Below are 20,863 nucleotides of genomic sequence, written 5' to 3' on the forward strand. Positions count from 1 at the left end.
AAGCCAAGCTTGGCTACCTTCCTGTGCCGTGGCTTCACGCGGTACAGGCCATGCAGTGTTCTCCGGAGTCACGGCGGTCACAACGACCCGAGGCCCCCAGATGCATACACAGGACAGCCTGCGCTGTTTCAAGGGGGAATGGTCAGAGTGAAGACTGACAGGCCCAGAGCCACCGTGTGGCCCCATTGGCATGCAGTTGTCCTAACACCTAAATGGTTGGCTTCTGTTCTTGGTGTGGAGCACTGGGAACCGACCACCAGAGAGAGGCTGAATAGCAAGGCAAAAAAAAACCGTTCTCGAAAGACCAGCCAGGAGCAGGTGTATCAATAAAATATTTAATCAATTTATCTGTACAACATTTTAAAAGGGCTAATGAAGAGCATACGAGCCTGTTTAACAAATATATACTGCTATATAACTGTCAAGAAAAATAGAGATTGCTGTTTTACAGTTCATTTACATTCCAGTATGTACAATCTATTTAAACTTGAGAATACATATACACAGTGGGTTTGTACCTGGCCTGGAAAAGCTCCCTGCCAGCTGGTCTGGGCATGAGCAGCACTCACAACATCAGCTCGTGCTGCCCCAGCGGCCCAGCAGAGCAGCAGGGAGGCGGCCCGCTCTCCAGCCTCCAAGCCTCGGAGCTCTGCTCTGGCCAAACCAGAGCTGGACGACTGCCGATGAAGGCGATCTCAGCTTGCATTCAATGAGCTTAAAATTCTCACCACTTTTCCCATCTGACTCCCAAGCCAAGCTGAGAAATAGTGGGTATGGCTGTGAAATGAAAGGGATTTGAGCCCCCCGAAATAATACATTCTGTCTTCAGCTGCCGAGGGAATGGTACGTATTGAGCTGTGATGGCATTACTGTAATTCTGAGTTTCGCTCATATCCTTAGAATCACGGTATTGGCAGCAGAGTCAGGGTGCTCGCTCGGAGGCAGGGCGCCCGTCATGTCAGAAGCTGCTGCCCACCAAGAGCCTGCTTAAACAGAGGTGTGCCAGAGGCTGGTGCGGGAGTTCTGCAGGAACCTCTTGATATCTATTTAAAATTCTTTTTTTCCAAACTTTTCAGAATCCCCTATTCTCAACTGCTGAACAGCAAGTTACACTCAGCATACAAATCCTTGTAAAAAAAAAAAAAAATGCATTAACTTCTCATTTGGGGCGAAATACTTCCAGCTGAGAGACCTAAGGGGACTCAGGATTCTTTGTCACAGGAAACACAGAAGCTGTTTGCACTACGGTAAAAAGTGGAATACAAAAAAACAAAACAGAAAACCCCAAACAACAACAGGAAAACGGCAATTACTGTAAGGAAGCTGATGTTCGCCATCCGTGATTTATCGGAGGTGGAGAAAGCCAGAGAAACTCTGCTTTCCAGAGTCTCTGTTCCTGGCTTGGAACACTCGAGTATCTCCCGGCCAGAAAATACATTCTTGCTTTCTCCCTGAACATGTATCATCATTTTCTAAACAGAATGCTGAATGGCTGGCTTTCTTCTGACTCTGACGGGCCCTGATCCGGAACTATAAATTGCAAAGAAAAATAAGCCCTGCTTGCAGGGGCACCCCGTCCTCCAACCACAAGCCTGCTCACCTCAAGCCAAGCTGCTGCTGTCCCGAGCCCCCCGGGGAAACCTCAGACGTGTGCGTCTTTTCCTGCCCTCAGCAACCTTCCCACGCTCGGAGATACACTCACAGGCCAAGAAAGGCTTCCCGTGCACGTTGTCGGACTTACTTTTCAGACTCACTCCACTGAGGAGTCCAGGCAGGCTAGGGCTGCCCAGGCGCTAGGTCTGAGGGAGGCCAGGCTGGTCAGGAAGCTGTGCAAGTGCGTCAAACAGCGGCCAAGTGTGCAGGTGCAGGTGCACCGAGCTACCACGCCCCCTCCCACCTTGCAGCGGCACCAGGCAGGGTGCTCAGGGGCACTGAAGCCAGCGCCTGCCTCCGCTTGCTTTGTGTTTACCTCCAGCTCAGCAGGACCCCTGAGCCTTGCAAGGGATCTGGTTTCTGTCAAACAGAGGCACACCTCAGCACCAGGAGGTTCAGACAAGGTTCTAGATTCTTGCAGCCAAGTGTCCGAGCAGGGTGGAGGCTCAGAACAGGCATCTCACCCCCACCACCCCATCTCTAGATGCAGCAGCTGGGTGTGGTCGCTGCCACTGCCGGTCAGATGGAGCAGTGCAGAGACAATTTTTGCAAAGAAGACAGCGCTGACCCACCTCCTGCCTCGTGCCTGGCCAAATCTCCAGCTGCCTCCACACCGCACTCCTAGTCGCCAACAGCTCAAAAGATTGTAACACAGAAATGCAGAAACCAAGCAGCCGGCCACAGCCTGGAAGGTCTGGACTACCAGGCTGAAAGGTGCCTGAGACGCGACCATCAGAAGCTTTTCCTGGTTTTTCTAAACAACTTGTTTCAGCTTCCTATCACTGACTTAGAACAAGGTGGCCCTGTCTGGAATGAAGGGTTTCTAACCAAGCGGAAGGAAGTGCTTCATAGACCAGCACGCCAAGCTGTCCTGCCAGCAGACTCAGAAACACCTCTTTGCAGAAGCGTCCATGCACACTGCAGCCCTCTTGCCGTTGTAGGGGGATGCGGGTGAGGGAAACCAGCCCTGTCCTTTGCAGCCCAGACACATACACTCCCACACACAGATGCCAGAGGGGCCTGCAGGACTGCTCCCTGGAGGTGTACGAAGGCAGGAGCAAGCGGACCAAATCCCCCCAGGCGGGCCGGTCGGAGGGCGTGCTGTACTTTCCAAGAACTCTAAGCACAAACTCGAAATGCAGACCAGTTTTTCAGTGACCTCGCTGACACTCCGACTCCACCTTTCCCCAGGTTCCTCGGCCGAAAGTGTGGCAGTCACTGTGAAGCGCCAACCCAAACGCTGCCCAGTCAGAAGGCCAATGGCCAAGTCCCAGGCCGGCCTCAAGCACGGGCCTGGTGCCGGCAGTTTGAGGGTGGGTGGGAAGAAGCCAAGCTCTGGTGGAGCTGGGTGTGCACACATCATGAGCAGAGAGTATCCCTGAACCAATCATCAGAGCCCACACAGCAAATGTCAAGCCCTCAGTCACCCCCATTGACTTCCTAAGCCAGCTTCCAACCCTCTTCCTGCAGCTGCCTCCAGGCAGGTGACTCCACTTAAGGGAAGTGTGGCCTTCCTGACCAGAACAGGTTTCTCTCACCTTGAGTCCCGTCGGGATTTAACTATTTAACAAGCTAAAGTCCAGAAATGGCAACAAAAGGAGGAAGAAGCTTGCTCTAGCCCAAGTGGCCAGAAGCTCCAGGCACAAAAGGCAGAGCTGCCTGAAAAATTATAAGTTACCTCTTTTGACTCCTCCTTGTCTCTCACTGTTAAACTCTACCACCATTTTTCAGGCCACAAAAAGGAAGAGAGCAGCTCTGTAGGTGCCTGCCGCTGGGTCACTCCTCCAGCAAGCTGGACCAGACATGGGCATGGCAGCGAGGAGGGGGTGGGGGCCTGTGGGGACCTGGCCCAGCACTTCACCCTGCACAGGCTTGCTTGCCTTGTCCAGGGACTCTGGGACAGTCCCAGGTCCCTGCTGGGCTGCCAGCAAGGCCCAGGCTTGCTTTCTTCTGCCGTTCCCACAGAGGCCCCAGCAGCAGGCGGCAGCCTTCCCAGAATCTGGTCACAGGACAATCTCAGCAGGTGTGGCTCCACCTGCCCCTGGGTGTGTGTGGCGGAGTGGGGTGGGGGTGGGGGGGACAGATCTCCAGCTGGGTTGGTAGTGCCCCTCACCCAGAACATAGGAAAGCTTGTGGCTTTGGTGAGCTGAGCCCTACCCCTGAGATCCTGGTCTCCCCTGCACCTGCCTTGACCCAGCTGGAAATCAAAGCCACATCCATAGGGCACCAACAGACTCTAGGATTGTAATGGACACACGTGCACACATGCGCGCACGCACACACACACACACACACACACATAGACACAGGCAAGAGCTGTGATACTTGTGAGAAGTGGCTCTGGGATTGGGGGGCGGGGGGCCTTTCCAGGAACAGTCACAGCTCCTCTGCCTTTAAACTCTGTTAATGGACTTTTGGACCATCTAGAATCCTAGAACCAGGGGACTGGAGAGCTGCTCCTTTTACAGGGGCAGAAGTAGAAGCTCCGGGTAGGGAGGTGGCTGCCCACAACCGTCCCAGACCTCTCAGGAGGCACCTTTCGGAGCTCCAGCACCCAGGTGACCTCACAGCAGGCAGACAGCAGGCGACAGCAGGGGGCAGTTCACTCCCGGGTACACAGAAGTCTGCAGACACACCAGCGCTGCCCAGACACACCTCAGAGGGCTCCAGTTCTCTCCTATCCTACTCCCCACATCTCTCAACTCTGGGGCGCTCTTGTCAGCTGCCTCTCTTTCCTTCCCAATCCAGACACCTCAGGGGAACAACGGAGGTCCTTCCCTGCCTCTGACAGATGGCTGCCTCCCAGACCCTCGATGCTGCACCTGTCTGAGGGCTCCTGGCCCAGACCCACTGAAAAGGCCCTGCTTTCTGGGCCGGGGGAGGCTTCTGTGACCCCACCAACCTGCTCTCAGGAGACTGGCGAGGCCCCAATGACATCTGTCCCAGAGACAGCAGTAGTGTTTGCTCTTCTTCTCACGGGCTGTTCCAAAGACTAGATTCAAGCAAGAGAAGAGTCTGCCTTTTAATGTGCACCAAGTCCTCTTGGGAAGAATTCAGTTTTGCTCCCTGCTTTAAGAAGACAATCAGTCCACAGTCCTGGATTATTTTCTGCCATGAGTTTAAATAAAAAATCACAAGCAGGATAAATGACTTCTTAGATTTGAGTTACGCTCTGTTACATCCACAGGGTGGTCCCTACTCCCTTCCACACTGACAGCGGGGTCCCCACTCCTGCGGACACCTCCAGGAGACTGTCCCAGGAGCAGTCACTGCACTAGCTTTGCTAGGTTTGACTCGACATCACACAATCCACAGCTCTTCTTTTTCCCATGCCACTCTGGTAGTAAGATGTGAGCACACTAGGATGAAGCCTAGGACGTACATGATGAATGGACAGACCATGAGCTAAGACAACAGAGCCTGCCACCCTCTCAGGAGGACCCAAGGCTGCTGCTCAGAAAACCAGATTTCAACCAGGTGAGCGTCTGGGCATCGCTGGACACAGCCGTCTGCCAGTGGAAATGTCTCCCTTAATACAGAAGTCTGGCTTCTGCTGTGTCTAGGCAGCAGAACTAGACGGTCTTCATGTTTAGCAGACCCAGTACCGACCCCCTTGGGCACCAGCTGGCCTGCCCCATGCTCCCCAAGCAGGGACGACATCCTATTCTCTAGCACGAAGGAGTGGTTCAAAAGGCCTCAACTAGAAGTGCGCGTGTCTCCCGAACAAAATGTAAAATTCACTGTACTGGAGGAGGAATATTCTGGTGGCCCCAGACCCAAGAGAGTCTGAGTTGGAGAGGGGGCACTGCCTTCACCCACAGTGCCGTCACACTTTATCCCTACTTGCCAGCAGCCAGCTCTCCCAACGGGTGGGGACCGGGGCTTCCAGCTGAGTGATTTGGCCCTGCACCCCACTGCCTAGAAGACAGACAGTACAGGCCACTACCACTGCGCTAGCAGAATCCTCCTCCAAATCCTGGCAAAGCTCATCCAACCACATCATAGCAGCAAAGACATGTCTGCCTCGACATGTGGTGGGGCCCTTTGCTGTCATTTTCACAAAGTGTGACACATCTTCTCCATTCACCTATTTTTAACTCTGAGATGCCAGAGGCCTGAGTTGAGTTATAGCAGGCACGGGTGGTCCCTGGTGGTTACGTACAGCTCCTGAACTATCCTGGAGACATTGCCACTCCGTAAACAAGAACACACTGAGGGTATCCGAGAGCATGAGAGCATCGAAGGAGCTGCCACTGCCCAAGGACCAGCCCCCTCCCCGGATGCAGCCTGCACCTCCAGATACAGGAAGATGCCTACTTCCTCCATCACTTACAACACATCTTGGTAGAAAGGAGGTCATCTGGAAAAAACTGAGAAAATGGACATTTTTTTCCCTGCCACGAAAAGCTCAGGCTAAATCAAAACATCTCTTCTCAAAACATTGTTTCTCCTAGTCACTAAAAAAGAATCAAAATGTTTCCTTTTGTCCAAGATATTAAATAACCTAGAATTTCTGCAGAGTGATAGCTAGTGTTTCATTAACTCCCTTTCTAAAACTTCAAATACCACAACCTCTCATATTTTAGTGTCATTTTTTTATTCTTCATTAATGACAGAGCAATCACCGTGCAATTATTAAAAACTACTTGGAAAAGTGAAGCTTCTCTGGCCAAATCCATAAACCTAAGGGGGCCACGGGTCACTGAAATTGAGAGGAAGTGTACCATAGCTGCCACTTTGGGAATTTTGTTTGTGAGTTTTAACCTAAAGAGACTTGCATTTTCTGATTATTTATAGCTACTCACATAGCCACAGCATATAAATTCATATTATAAGTGCATTTTCTTTTCCTTTGGGGGAAATTTTACGGGATAAAACAGATTCAGGTGGGGCCCTTAAGTAAATTCGCTGTATCTAAATCCTTAGTATTCCTCTCTCTGGAATATTTAATCACTGAGAATTCAAATCTGGACCTTAGCATCCAAGACAAGAAGCATGGAATGGATGCCTTTCTCAGGAACCCCGAAGGAGAAAGCCCAGCATGACCTTAAAGAATACCCAGGGAGGCGGCAGGGGTTTTCAAAGAAGCCCCAGACAGGTGGAGTCCACGTCGCTTCTCCTCTCCTCTCCTCCTCCTCTCCTCCCTCCACCATTTACGCAAGGCCACAAAGCACTCCCAGGCAGAAATGAACCAAATAAAACAATGTAGGATGGGTGTTCCAGCTTCCCTTTACCGGGGCAGGCAGTCCTACCATCAACAAGACAAAGACGGGACTGGAGGAGAGGCTTCCCCTTCTGCCCCCCACCCCACTCCCCACCGAGGCCCTGCCCTTCTGAAGGGGCCACAGCAGCCAAGCTGCAAAAGCCCCTCTACATTGCAGAAGGGAGGGGCGGTGAGGGGCTTCCTCCTGCCTTGAACCACTGGGTTCGCGGGGAGCTGAAATCTCACAAAAGCACTTTTGTGTAGCTTCACTTCCCGTTACTATCACACTGCCAAAACCTACAGCAACAACACAGTGAGAGCGTGTAAAAGCCAACACAGACTTGATAGCTAAGCACAAGCACATGTTGGCACATTGCGAGCACACCATTTGGAGAGGGTTGCGCCTACCTGGCAGAGGAGCCTGAGACTTCTGCAGAAGCCCGCCCCGGGACGCCTCCCTGCCTCTTTCAAAGCCCTAGGAGCCTCTTTCTCAGCTCCTTAGCAAAACCTCCTGGCGGGTCTCTAGGAAAAGGCATAGCGGTCGGCCTTTCCCCATTCCCAGCCACTGCACTAAGCCTCCCCCTCAGCACCCCCAAGGCATCGCTGCCACCGTGAGCTGCCCAGCCCTGAAGTTTCAGAACTTGGCCCATGCCACCCCACCCCCAAGTCCATATCAGACCAGACTGGCGGTTTATAGCCTCTCCACCATTTCACTTCCCCCTCGGAAGAAAAACATCCCCCCCCCCACATTCTAGATCATTCCTAATTATAACTGACGTTTTTTAAAAGGGTAGTGCTGACCCTTGCAGAGATCTGGGTAGTTCCACCATGCATTCTTTCGGACAAATGTTCCCTTTCAAAACCGAAGGGGCACGTTAGATTTTTAAAATTAAAGAATAAACACGCCTTTTGCAGCGGTTCCTTCCCGGAGTAAACGGCCGCCACGCAACGCAAATCTTCAGAAAGGGCAGGAGAGAGCCTTTCTACCGGTCAACACCGGGGCGCAACAGCGGGCACTGAGCCACCCAGCCTGGCGTTCCCCCACACTCAGCCACAAGGAAAAACAGGGTGGGCTAAGAGTCACTCCACTACCCCCATTAATTCACCCATTCTGGAACCCCCAATTCCCTAACCCGTTTCTACCGGACTTGGTGCCTGTCATTGCAACCTTAACACACCCACCATCCTCTCTCTCCAAAAGGGGGTGGTGGGAGGTGCGACGGAGTGTTTGCGGAGTACACGTTCGTTCGTTCGTTCGGGGAGGTCGGGTCATCTCCTGTTCGCACGCAGGCTGCTGCCCACGGGAAAGGTGCGCGTGAGTGTGTGGGTGTGAGTGTGAACGCGCGCTCTCCCTCCACGGGGCCGGTTCGGGGCCAGAGTCCGACGCGCACCCACGCTCTTCGGGGGGGCGGGGGCAGGGGGGTCCCGGGGGCGGCGCGGCTGCCCCTTCCCTGGCCGGGCCGGGCCGGGCCCGCAGGCTACCTGCAGCCGCACGCCTCCACCACCATGTCCTCGTACTGCTTGTAGACCACGTTGTTGGCCGCGTCGATGTAGAGGATGCTGATGGGGCTGAGGCGCGCGGGCACGCAGCAGGAGGCCGGCGCCGCGTCGGGCGCCATGGAGTTGAGCAGCGTCTGGATGATGGCGTGGTTCGTGGGCTCCAGGTGCGAGCGCAGCGGGAAGTCGCAGACGCCCTCGCAGTGGTACGCCTCGTAGTCCAGCGGCGCGATGATCCAGTCGTCCCAGCCCAGCTCCTTGAAGTCCACGTGCAGAGGCCTGCGGCTGCAGCGGCTCCGGCCCCTGCGCCCGTGGCCCCGGCCCGCGCCCCCGCCGCCGCCCTGCGCCGGCCGCGCCCCGGCCAGCGCCGTCCGCCGCCGCCTGCGCCCCCCGGTGACCGCCGCGGGCGACCGGGGGCCGGGTCCCGGGTCGGGCGGCGGCTCCGCGGCCAGCGCGGCCCCGAGCGCGCGGGCCTCCCGGAACAGGCTCCCCTTCCTGTGCGCGCGGGAGGACACGACGAGCAGAGCGCGCTCCTCGGCCCCCGCGCCGCGCGCGCCCCGCGAGCCGAAGCCCAGCCCCCGCAGCGCCAGCGGCTCCCGCGACGGCCCGGCCACCGAGCGCAGCCGCAGGCAGAAGGCGCGGGCGGCGCGCGGCTCCCGGCGGTGGCGGCGCACGGCGTCGGCCACGTCGAACACCTCCCAGCGCGCGCGGGCCAGGGGCGGGGCGGCCCGCGAGTGCAGCAGGCGCGGCGCCCGGGCGGCGCGGGGGCAGGTGGACAGCAGCAGCAGCGGCGGGGCGGCGGCGCGGCCGGCACCCGGCCCGGGCGACTCGTGGCGCAGCACGCGCAGCTCGGCTGCCACCACCTCGTCGGCGTCGGGGAGGCTGGACACGTCGAACAGGAAGCTCTGGCCGGTCTCGGCGGGCGGGTCGTCTGCAGGAGTCGGGCAGAGACAGAGAAAGGGCGCGGTGAGGGCCGAGAGCCACCCCGCACCCCGGCCGCGGGGCCTCCCAGCTGCAGCGAGCCCCGCCCGTTAGGCGGTTCGACGGCCGCCCCGACCCCCGCCCGACCCCCGCCCGGGGCTTCCGTCCCGTCCCGTGCCGCCCGCCACCGCGCTGCCCCCGCGACGACCCGCGGCACCCACTTACCGCCGCCCGGGGCCACGACGGCCGCCGCTGCCTGACGCAGAGCCTCGGGCTCGCGGGGCCCGGACCCCAAGGCAGACTTGCGGGCGGACAGAAGGCCCGGGGGGCCCCTCAGAAGCCCTGCGCCCCGTCCAGGGTCCGGAGGCCCGCGGAGGCCCCGCGCTGTGCCGGGACTGCTCACTGCCGCCCAGCGCAGGCCCCGGGACGGCCGCGGAGGCCCGGCTGGGCGAAACGGACCATTCACGTCCCCTGAAAACTCTGCAGCTTGGGCTGCCTCTGCCCCGGCTCCGCCTGGACCCTCCTGCCCGCCACGACCTGCCTGCCCTGCAGCTGGGGCCCTGCGTGCCAGTCGTCCAGGGGGGACGCGTCAGCCGCGCCGCCGACCCTCGGGGGCATCCAGCCTCCCGGCTACGCTGCAGGCGAGCTAAGGCCCAGGCGGGAGGCGCCCGGCTCGGCCCAAGGGCTCCTAGCGGCGAGCGCTGCTGGCCGCGGTGGGAAGCCCCTAGCTCAGCTTCTCCCGACTTTCTGCGACCTCCGATGGAGGTGGGAAGGCGGCAGAGGAGCGCAAGGAACCTTCTCCGGAGGGTTTGGGGCAGCCCGGGCTGCCTTCCTTGCTGCAGTGAGGGCAGCGTCTCAAGGAGGGCTCGCCTCCAGGACCCGCCGATCCCTTCGCAGATACACTCTTTCCCTCCGTCATGACTTACCTCTCAGAGTTAGGGGGTTTTATTTCTGGTCGTGGGCACTTTTTTTTTTTCTTTTTGGGCTTAGGGAGGGAAAAAACGGTTGAAATTCCACCGAGAGCAGCAGATAAGGAGCTCCCTTTGAAGAGGGTCATATGGTTTCGCTTTGCCCCAAAGTCGGAGAGACTGTGCACGCTGCCCCCGCCACTGAAGATCTGCTCGCCCACCACTGCCGCCAGGCCCTCACGTCCTGAGGTCCAAAGTCTGGGCTCTGCCAGTGGCTTCTGGGGACCTCAAGTAACCCTGCTCCAAGTTGAAGCTCAGAGTGGAGAGGGAGGGAGGCTCCGAGTGCCGGGCAAGTGCTTCCTCCCCCCTGCCACTGCTTTCCCTCTGGGCTCCCCCGAGCATTTTTTTCTGAGCTGCCTCTGCAGCATCTGCCCGGGCCAGAGTGCTGCCACTGCATCCTCTCCTTACAGAGGGAAGAAGAGAAGTGCCCTCAGAGCCTTGCCAGCCAAGCAGAGCTCCACAAGAAAAGATTTAGTTCAGGCTGAGGCTAATGGTAGGCCTAAGTCTACTTAAGAAAGCAGCTGGCATCCTGCACACCCACCTCCCCTCTATCCTGGGGGCACACGCAGCAGCCTCAAGGCTGGAACCTTCGCAGGGGCCCTGGACACTAGCACCCAGGCTTTGTAGGAGTACTCAGCATCCAATCCAGGGAGCATACCAGGCCTTCAGAGAATGCTTGATGGTTCCCACTGAACTATAGGGCCATCTGGGCCCAGGAGGTCCCGGCACCCAAAATAAAGCAGTCTGTGTGTAGGCATGGTGCGTGTGTAGGAGGAGGTGGGTGATTTCGTCATTGCACCACTGCTACCTGCTTTCCCGGGCCAGAGTCTGGGGTGTACAGCAAGAGACTCTCCCAGGCTCAGCCAGCCTGCCGCTTCCTTTCCAGCCCTATTCCCCTTTCTTTCCCTCCTGCCTTCCATGCTGGGTCTCTGGCTGGATAGAATTAAGGCCAACATTACTTGCATTTCCGCCTGAAATTAGTTGAATTTTCCCTATCTGTCTGCTTTAATGACTTCAATAGGGATTAATAAAATCCAGATGACACACGGCAACCGCCACAGTCATACCCACGTCCTACCCTACCTTTGAAGGACCCTGGACAGAGTAAGGTGGGGTGCTTGTCCCAACCGGGCCTGCATTCCGGCAGGGTCTCACCGACCATCCTCCCCACCTCCCACGACTGGAGTCCTCCACCTCTGGCTGTCCCAGGGGCCCAGCACAGGGCAGGGGCACCCACAGCCATACACCTCCACCCTGACACAGCCTGCCGAGAGGGGACCTGCGAGTACCTGGTGATGCCACCAGCCTCTCCAGGGGCCGTTTATTGCAGCCTGCCTCTTTCTCTCATTCCCCTGAGTTTCCCCCAGTTTGTGCGCGCCCCCCCCCAGCCCCCCAGGAGCTAGAAGCTGCAGAGTTTGCTGCAGCGCAACAGCCGCTGCCACCACCACCGTCACGGCGCAGTCCCTCTCGGCCCGGGCCCCTTCGTGCTTCGGATCCTGCCTCCTCGAGGGGACCCGGCCGGCCGGCAGGGCCAGGACGATCCGGCGGAGGGCCCCGGCTCAGCCCTTTGGGGTGCGTGGGCCTCGGCGGAGTTTCTCCCCCCGAGGCTGGGACGTGGGGGGCCGCGCCCCGAAGGGTCTGGAGCGGGGGGCTCGGCTCCGGCGGTGGCCGCAGCCCAGGAGCGGACGGGACGGACGGGCGCAGAGGAGGCGCGAGTACCTTGGTTCGCCTGGTCTGCGAAGCCGGTGATCGTGTCCGCGCGGCCGCGGCGGCCGGAGCCCGAGGTGGAGGCGGCGGCCCCGCCGGCCGGAGCCCTCCCGGCCAGGTTCCGGTAAAGCGACATCATGAACTGGTGCGGCACCACCGAGCCGTTCCCGAAGCCGGAGCCGGAGCCGGAGCCGGAGCCGGCGGCCCTCCGCGCAGCGCGGGCTCCGGGAGCCGCGGCGGCCGGGGCAGCGGAGACGCCCGCAGCCGGGGCGAGGGCCCGCCCGCCGCCGCCGCCGCCGCCGCCCCCCGGCCCCCCGGCCCGCCCTGCCCCCGCCGCTCGCAGCACGGCGGCCGCTTCGAGCCCGAGCCCGTCGCGGGGCCGGCAGGCGCTCAGCAGCCAGAGGCACAGCGCGGCGGCCGCGCTCAGGTCCATGGGCTCCGTGGGCCGGCGGGCGGGCGGGCGGGCGGCGCGGGCTCCGTGGCTCCGGGAAGTCCCCCGGCGCCTTTTGAACATAGTGTTTAATAACGGGGGAAGCGTGCGCAGCCAGTCGCGGCCCCCTCCCGCCCCCTCCCCCACCCCCGCCCAGCGCCCCGAGCAGCGCCCCCTGCTGAACGCTGGAGCCGCAGCACCGCGCCCCGCGCCCCCCGCCCCCCGCCCCCCGCTCGGGCCTGACGCGGAGTCGGGCCCGGAGCCTCCTCCCCGCGCCCGGGCGCGGGGCCCGCACTCTCGCCCGCCCGCGGACCCGCCGGGGCTCCCGCCGCGAAGCGGGCCCCGCCTCCCTTCCCCACGGCGGGGCGCCCCCGCCGCCCCCGCCGCCCCCGCCGCCCCCGCCGCGCCCCAGCCCCACGCGCCCTCCAGAGCGGCCGCTCCGAGGCGCCGCGCGTACCGCCCCGCTCGGTCCCCGCTCCCCTGCCGAGGAGCAGCAGCCGCGCCCGGTTCCGCGAGCGCCCGGGGCTCCGGAGGCGGGGGCCGGGACCTCGGGGCCCGGGGCGCACGGCGAGGCCGAGGGCGCGCGGAGGCCACACGGCGCGCGGGGCTCCCACAAAGGCGCGCCTGCCCTCGCCGGCTCGACGGTTGCGCAGCCCGCCCCAGCCTCCAAGCACCGGAGCGCGCGGCCGGAGCAGGGCGCGGACCCGTGGGGAAGAGCGAGGGCTCGTGGCTGGAAGGGCCGGCCGGAAAGACAGACGGACGTCGGCCGACAGTCGGAAAGCAAAGGTCCGGGCGGAGAAGGGGAGCTTAAGCCGGAGCCAAGACCTCAAAGGAGCGCAGGAATTACGGAGGCAGCCCGGGGTGATGGGAGGACGTGCTCGGCAGCGAGTTCATCCGTGCGTCGCAAGTGACGACCCTCGCAGCCTTCCAGGGGGCCGGCCAGCGGCTGCGGGCTACCTGGTATGTTGGGGCGCGGCCAGAAGCCGGGAGGCCGGGCGGGCGGGCGGCGGAGAGCCCGCGGGTGGCGCCGCCCTAGTCCCGGGCCGGGGTTGCGGGTGGCGGGTGGCGGGTGGCGGGTGGCGGCGCGCCCAGCGCACTCGCTGCGGGAGGGAGGGCGGCGGCGGCAGGGACCGGTCGGTTCAGCTCCACCGCAGCCCCCACCGACGCCGCGCGTCCCGCCGAAGGACGAGGTCCCGGGAGGCAGACGGAGCGCCTGAGCCCAGCGGACCCTCGAAGCAGCGCAGATGCGTTATCCCTTAAAATTCGATTTGCTACCGAACTTGACATCTAGACGGGGTCTGTGCGTCACGGGCACTCTGAGTGAGTGACCAGCGCCAACACGACGCCACGGCACCCAAGGCCGAGCGAGCCCCGAGTCTCTCTGGGTTGTGCCACATTGGCCCTCGGAAGAGGCCCCCGCCCAGGATGCTCCCAGGCCGACTCCGGCCGGGCTCGGAGTTCCCCTGCCCCAGCTGCTTGGTCCCAAGCGTGCTCCTCACTCGTCACCGTGCCGGCCACCGCGGAGACGCGAGGGCTGCTCATCTTGGCACTTTGGTCCCCTCATCACGGCCGGGGACACGTGGGGGCAGGAGGAGAGGTCTGGGGGGCCACCCGCCCCCCACCCTGCCCGGACCCCAGGCCCATCTGGTGGGCCAGAGAAAGACCGGAGATTAGCGTGGGACGGTGTGGTTGAGAAGGGCAGCGGGAGCTGGGTGACAGGGGCTGCATTAACCCGCCCAGCTGTGGGGACTGAGGACGGGGTGCCAGGCACAGGCCCCTGGCCACAGCTCTCCCTCTCTGGGTGGTGCTGGTCCAAAGCACCCCGCGGAAACCTGAGCAAGCTGACAGAGCCTCACCCTAGAGACGCTGCTCAGGCTCCCTCCGGCTCAGCCAGAGGGCGCTAGGCCTAGGCCAGTGCTGCCACCCTGCTGTCTTTCTCACCGCCTTCCCCCCTGCAGCCACAGGTGAACCATTGCTGGATGTTTGTACAAATCAACTGATTCTGATTTGTACAAACACCCTAGAACCTCGGGCTGAGGTCAGCAGAGCAAGTTCTAGTCCTTGTTTTGACCTCTTAACAGCAAGGAGAGAATGGAAAGGTGCTGGCACAGGTGTGGCCTCACCTGTGCCAAGTAAACGTGTGGATTATAGGATCCCCCTGCCGCACAGCTGCCTTGGGCCTTAGGAGTTAGTATTGGGTTGGAACCCCTGCATTCTTGCTGCCCCAATGGGAATGGGCCACGGAGCTTCTTTGAGACCAGATTTCCTCATCTGTAGAATGAGAGGATTCTCGCCTCAGGGAGTTTGGGTGCGGCCAGGGTAACAGTCTGGCACAGATGAGGCTCAGTAGCCTTGCTCCTCACCCCACCTGCCCTGTGCCCTCCTGGACACGGGTGATGATGCCCAGAGAGAAGCGATTCATAGGCACCAAAAGGCTCTGGAAAAGACTGCCCGCCAGCTGTTTGCGCTCTAGCCAGGACTTAACCACTCTCACCTGCGTTTCTTGTCTGTACTATGAGGTAATCATTCGTTCCTCATTTATCCACCCCCCCCCCATTCATTCCTTCTTTCCAGTAAGTACTTACTGCCAGTAGCCTTCTCTGGGTTGCTGAGTCAGCAACGCACAGAGCTGTGGGGGCTTTTGGATCAGCAGAGGACACAGCAGAGCTGAGCCCCAGAGAGGAGGGAGGCCCAGGGACACTTGGCCCTGTCTGGCTCCCTCTCTTTCCCCTGAAACCCTGACAGTAACCCTTCCTTCTCTGAATGCTGGGCATCATGCTGGCTGCTTACCATACCTCATGTCACTTCCTTCCCACCACTGCTATCTCCTGTGAGGTAGGTATTATTATTCCCATTTTATAGACAAAGAAAGTAGAGTTGCAAAGAGTAGAGTTACAAAGAAATTCAGCACCTTTTGCTGGGTCACCTGGTAAGTGCCAGAGCCTGGGGTCACCAGCTATGTTTGCCCAAGCCTTGGGTGCCCACAGGGAGGTAGGCATGTGAGGCACTTGGTGTGCAGTTCCCTCCCTGACCCTGCCGAATAGGCAGATGCTCCTGCCTTCCCTCTCTATCTCTCTGGAAAATTCTTAGCAGAGAGTAAACTCTCTGGTCAGGTCCAGGTGAAGAGCATGAAAGTATCACCCTGGGGACTCCTTCCAGCTGCTGCTGCTAGCGAGGAGCTAGAAACGTCTGCCTTGGGACACATTCTATCATCCCCCCAGCAGGGTCTGCCTCTGGCTCCACAGAGCTCAGAACAGGATGGGCTAGCAGGAGCATGTGGTCCAACTGCTAATTTTACATGATATGGATCTGATGGCCTATCGAGTCAGGCCCACAACCAGGGCTTGACTTAACCTTTGTTTATGGGGGCTCTGGGGCCTATGAATAAGCATCTGTCCACCCTGAAGATGGTGCCATCCCAGGGGGGAGAGAAGTGAAACCAGGAGTTCTGAGTCCCAGGAGTCACAGAGTCCCTGACTCCTTGAAGCTGAGGCCTCTGGTGAGCAAGTGGCCCTTGGTTGGCTCCCAATGCCAGGCTGGCCCAGGCTTACTTGAGTCTTTCTCTTGGGGGAGGGGTGGGGGGTGGGAGGTAGCCTTCCGTAGGCCTGGCAGGAGGGAGCTAGCACTCCCGCCTGCAGACCTGGAAGCTGTGTTCTTCATGATGCTTCTTTTGAAGGGAGTTCCCTCTCTCCTCTGCATTGCCCCAGAGGTCACTGAGAAGCTGTTGATGCAGCCCTGAGGCCAGTGCAGGAAGTTCAGAGAGGGATGCAGAAAACAGGGGACTTTGAACTTCTGTTCCTCATCAATCTGCTGACCACTCCCCAACCCCCAGAATTCCAAACAACCACTGTTACCCCCTCAGAGAGAAGAGGCCAGACTGGCTCCAAGGTGGGGAGGGGGGATGAAAGCAGCCTGGTGGAGGGGTGGTTGTTCATTGACTGGGGTGGGGAGGAACGGCCCCACATTCTCACTTCCAGACCCTTTCCTTGGAGAGTACTCTGCTGCTCATCCTTCCCTGCAGAAGCTGTTTGCTTTCTCAGGGCACCAGGGCTCTGGTTCAGGTCATGGAATCCCAGAATCTAAAGGAACATTTTGAGTTATTTGGGCCAATTTTCCGCACCATACCTGAATCACGACAAATTGCCACCCAAGCTGTACTTGTATACCTGTAGAGATGGGAAGCCCCATCCCACGCAGCCCTCTGAGAGTTCTGAGTGTGAGCAAGTTCATTACACTGCAGCTGTGAGAGCCACAACACCTCTCAAAGGCACCTTTACTGACCAGAACCTACGTGGCATCTGGAACACGAGCCCGCCTGGCATGCTGGGCTGATGCCACTTAGGAAGTTCCATCTGACCCTTAAACAGGGCAGGGGGAGGTATTAGGTGCCACCACCATCACCCCCTGGCCCCATACAGTCAAAAATCTGAAAATCGCTTTTGACTCCCTCAAAACTTAGCTACTGATGGCCTACTCTGGACCAGGCCCCTCGCTGGCAACATAAACAGTAGAATTTTATATCACACACACTTTATATATTACAGGTATTCTGTGCTGTATTCTAACAATAAGCTAGAAAAAGCACAAATGTTATTAGAAAATCATAAGGAAAAGAAAACACATTTATGGTTCTGTCCTGAATTTATCAAAATAAATCCACGTAGAAGTGGAGCCATGCAGTTTAAACTCTGTAGTTCAAGGGTCAGCTGTTGTCCTGGATTCTGCTCCCTAGAGTCACCTTGTAGTGACCTTCAAGCACCAGAAATTGCCCCGGCCCCAGCTGCAGCCCGCTCAGCCTTGAACAAGTGTCACCTACCACACCAGACACAGGGCCTCCAAGTCTGATGCCAGGAGCATGGGAAGCTCCGCGGCTTCCATTGTCCACAAAGAAGCCAAGACTCGGGGAAGGGAAGCGATCTGCGCTCTGTTACTTGGCAGCGAGCCACCTGGGATGGCCAGTCCCTTCTGCGATCCTGCGCTTTTGCTCAACTAGTCTCATCCCAGCTGTGCCTGGGCACCCTGTAGGTGAGGCCAATGAGGGCTCAGCCTCCACCCTGCCCGTGGCAGCCAAGTGGGATTCTAGAAGGGTTCTGTCTGGGTCCCTGCAGTCAAGCAGTGTTTTGGAAGCTAGAACGATGCCCCCTGGCTGTGACTGGTTGGTGCTCCTGAGGATCTACAGACCAGAATCCAAACCCAGCCCCTAACCTTGGGCTGCATGTCCCTCAGCCCCTCCTGGCAAACGCACAGTGAGGTGGACAATCAAATGGCCACCGTGGGCCCGTGTGAGAGGTGGACAGCACGTGAGGGTGGGGCCCACTGCCAGGGACCCAGCCAGGAGCCTTCCTGGTCTGCACCCACCGTGGCCTCTGGCCCTTGCTACTTGGAGCTGGAGAGAGGGTTCGTGGTGAGGAGGCAGGGCCCTGGGTGAGCCTGGCTCTGCCCCTGAAGACAGTCTCTCTGGTTACTACGGTGCAGAGAGGGAGCCACCACCCCTGCATCGGGTGCTGCTGGTCTCCACTGCAGGCCTCCCCCAGACAGACCTGGGCTGGGGCTGCCTAGGCTGCAGGTGCGGGAAGATTCCAGCAGGGCTCTGGCTCAGCCCCGTCCCTGTCTGATGCCCTGCCCGGGGCTGGGCTTCCTCAGGCTCCCAGGAATTTCCCATGCTCAACCCAGGGCTGCCTCTCCCCAGGTTACCCGGCAACAGCTCTGGCATCCACACCGGTCGGCTGCAGCCCGGCCCGGGACCACCTGCTCGACCTGCCCCCTGGGCCCCCGGGCTGCTGAGTGGGGGAGGGGAGGGGACAGAGAAGAAAGGAGTGGGTGGCTTCTTTCCTGGGAAGTTCCACAGGGGACCTCTCAGAGCCCTTGCTGCCCTTTGGGACAAATGATGACGATGACGGGCTGGTGGACACTGCCATCTGCTGGTCGCTGGTTATAACAGCATCACAGTGTGGCAGAGCTCCCGCCCACTGGGAATCAGGGAGACCAGAGCACCCTGCCAGTCTAGGGGAAGACTCAGGAGTCCCTGCTCTGGGGTCCTGGCAGTGGAGCCAGCTGACCTGGAGCTGTAAGGTATCCTGGGAGAGCACACGACAAGGACTGCAGGCCTCCACTAAGGTCAGGAAAGAGACTACAGTATGGGGTCGTGATACAGACCTGGCTTGCAAACCACCTTAGCAGTGCACTAGCTTGTGACCCTGGTAGACTTAATTAACCTGTAGTCCTCCATCTCCTCGCCTTTAAATGGAGGTAGGGATTCCTACTTGTCATGGTTCGCCAAAGTGTAAAGGGAATTAAGTAGGTAAAGTCCTTACCGCACTGCCTGACTCAACACATGACGGCTTTTATTGCTTTCTGGGCAAGTGTCAGTGTAACCAGTTGGAAGGCTAATTAACCTAACCCGCATCCAGTACCCTCTGTATTGCCACTGTCTTTGAGACATTTCCCTTCTGTCAGTCAGCTTGCCATCTTGTGAGTATCAGTGGTCTGAATGTTCTGGAGATTTTCTTGGAGACCTTCATGGACACATAAGATTAAAAACAAAATTCCTTTTGGACTAAAAAACAGGTGCTCTTAGAATATTTAATGATTTGGAATGCCCAGTCCTTTAATCTTGGTCAGATAGGAGCTCAGAGTTTCTGTTCTAGACACACAGTGAATAGGGGACCATACTGTCTTCGTCTGAGAAGGTGGGGGCTGACACGGGTCAGGAGCAGAGTTGGAGGGACCAGTTGTGTCTCTCAATCTGTGCTGTGAGACCTTGCAGTTGCCTCCGAGGATGAGGACATAGGCACCAAAAAAATCTGGTTCCCACAGCAGGATATGCAGTGGGAGCGCTCTGGGGCTGACCTGGGGGCCCACTGTCATCAATGGCCCACCCACTGGGTGGCCTCTCTCAGGTCTTCTGGCCCAAAGTAGCAAAGGTATCTGTGAGGTTTGTCTTCAAGAGACAGTCTCTGAGGCTGCCCTGAGGAGGAAGAGGCTGGCTACAAAACTGGGAACTTGGCCCTAGGCCATGACCACGCCCCAAGTGCTCCCTACTTGCCTAGGTAGCTGACCCACCTCTAAATAATACCTTAATTTAGGGGAACACCCCACCTGGGTTCTCTCCTCCCAGTCTTGCTTCCTGGGTTAGATAAAGAGTTGGAGGACTCTAATCAAATTCTTATCCTGATTCCTGAGGACACAAATCTGAGAGAGTTAGGAAAACTTTGGGTGACAAAATCAAAATCCTTTGGGATTTTGCCATCTGCAAATCATGACAAATTAAAAGAACAGTGAGATGCCAATTTTTCTTTACTTCTCAGGTTAGTAAAACCACAGAAGATAAAACCCACTATTTGGTGAGCAGTGGAAAGGTGGGCATTCTGTATACCCTTGTCAGGAAAGTAAGGTCATTCATAGATTTTCCAAGAGCAATGTGACAGCATCAACATGTTAAAAAAGGAAATGCTTTGACTCAGTACTCTCATTTGTAGGAATTTAAGGCATTATGGGTATATTTACACAAGCAGAGACAAATATACAAGCATTTTTAAAATAGAGGAAATCGTGAAAACTGGAAATCACCAAAATGGCTTTTAGTAGAGTCATAATAAAATAAATTATGATACACCCTCACATAGGTTGCTCTTCCCCTATTGTAAGACTCAGATTTCAGTGGGTAGCATCGAAAGATGCCTGCAATACATGATACTGCAAATGCCAGGTAGACAGAGTACAGGAAGAGGACGGAACATCCATCCATACCAAAGGCCAGGCTGCCTTGATGGATGTGTGACCAACTGTCACTGTGTCTGTCACTGTCCTTCCACCCATGCTCTGTACCCCCAGCCATCTCCTCTCCTCGGAGAATCTCTCTCACTTCTCTCCTCCATCTACAAACAGATGCACATTTTTTACATCATGAAACAATAAATCTGCCTCAGAGAACTTCATTATTAGATATCAGTATGGGGCGCCTGGGTGGCTTAGTTGGTTAAGCAGCTGCCTTCATCTCAAGTCAGGGTCATGATCCTGGGGTCCCGGGATTGAGTCCTGCATTGGCTCCCTGCTCAGCGGGAAGCCGGGAAGCCTACTTCTCCCTCTCTCTCTACCCACCCCTCGCTTGTGTGCTCTCTCTTCTCTCTCTGTCAAATAAATAAAATCTTAAAAAAAAAAAGATATCAATATAAAGGAATTCCCATGTAGCCCTCGAAGCTGAATTGACAGATCAAGACAACAGAATAGGGAGTCCAGATAATAATGTTTGCTAACAATAGTGTTTGTGAGTATTTAGATAGTGGAAGAAAGGACAAATCGTTTAAAAAAAAAAAAAAAACCCTTACCAATGAATGGTACTGGATATTTTATTAAATATTGGAAAAAATGACATAAACCAAAATGAAGTCCCAGTGCATCAAAGAATTAATTGTGAAAAAATATATTTGGAAAAAAATTGTGACTGTTAAACAGTCTGGAGTAAGGAATACTTCTTTATTATAT

The 20,863-nt window shown here is 57.8% G+C and overlaps 1 protein-coding gene and 1 long non-coding RNA gene across 3 annotated transcripts; both read right to left on the reverse strand.

Annotated features, from left to right (window-relative positions):
* Positions 1-321: 321 nt before the first annotated feature.
* On the reverse strand, positions 322-8,319 carry LOC140601670 (uncharacterized). Of its 2 annotated transcripts, none has more exons than XR_012004677.1 (2): positions 4,556-8,319; positions 322-1,530 (listed from the first exon to the last, which is right to left on the reverse strand). It is a non-coding gene; the product is annotated as an uncharacterized lncRNA (long non-coding RNA). The 2 variants fall into 2 exon arrangements; XR_012004676.1 differs by having other exon boundaries at positions 1,742-8,319.
* Positions 8,320-8,334: 15 nt separating this feature from the next.
* On the reverse strand, positions 8,335-12,382 carry GDF7 (growth differentiation factor 7). Its single transcript, XM_072770951.1, has 2 exons — positions 11,962-12,382; positions 8,335-9,284 (listed from the first exon to the last, which is right to left on the reverse strand). The coding sequence occupies exons 1-2, from the start codon at positions 12,380-12,382 to the stop codon at positions 8,335-8,337; spliced, it is 1,371 nt and encodes a 456-aa protein (XP_072627052.1).
* Positions 12,383-20,863: the final 8,481 nt, after the last annotated feature.

This window comes from Canis lupus, chromosome 12, assembly GCF_048164855.1.
Source record: "Canis lupus baileyi chromosome 12, mCanLup2.hap1, whole genome shotgun sequence".
In the NCBI taxonomy this organism is placed as follows: Eukaryota; Metazoa; Chordata; class Mammalia; order Carnivora; family Canidae; genus Canis; species Canis lupus.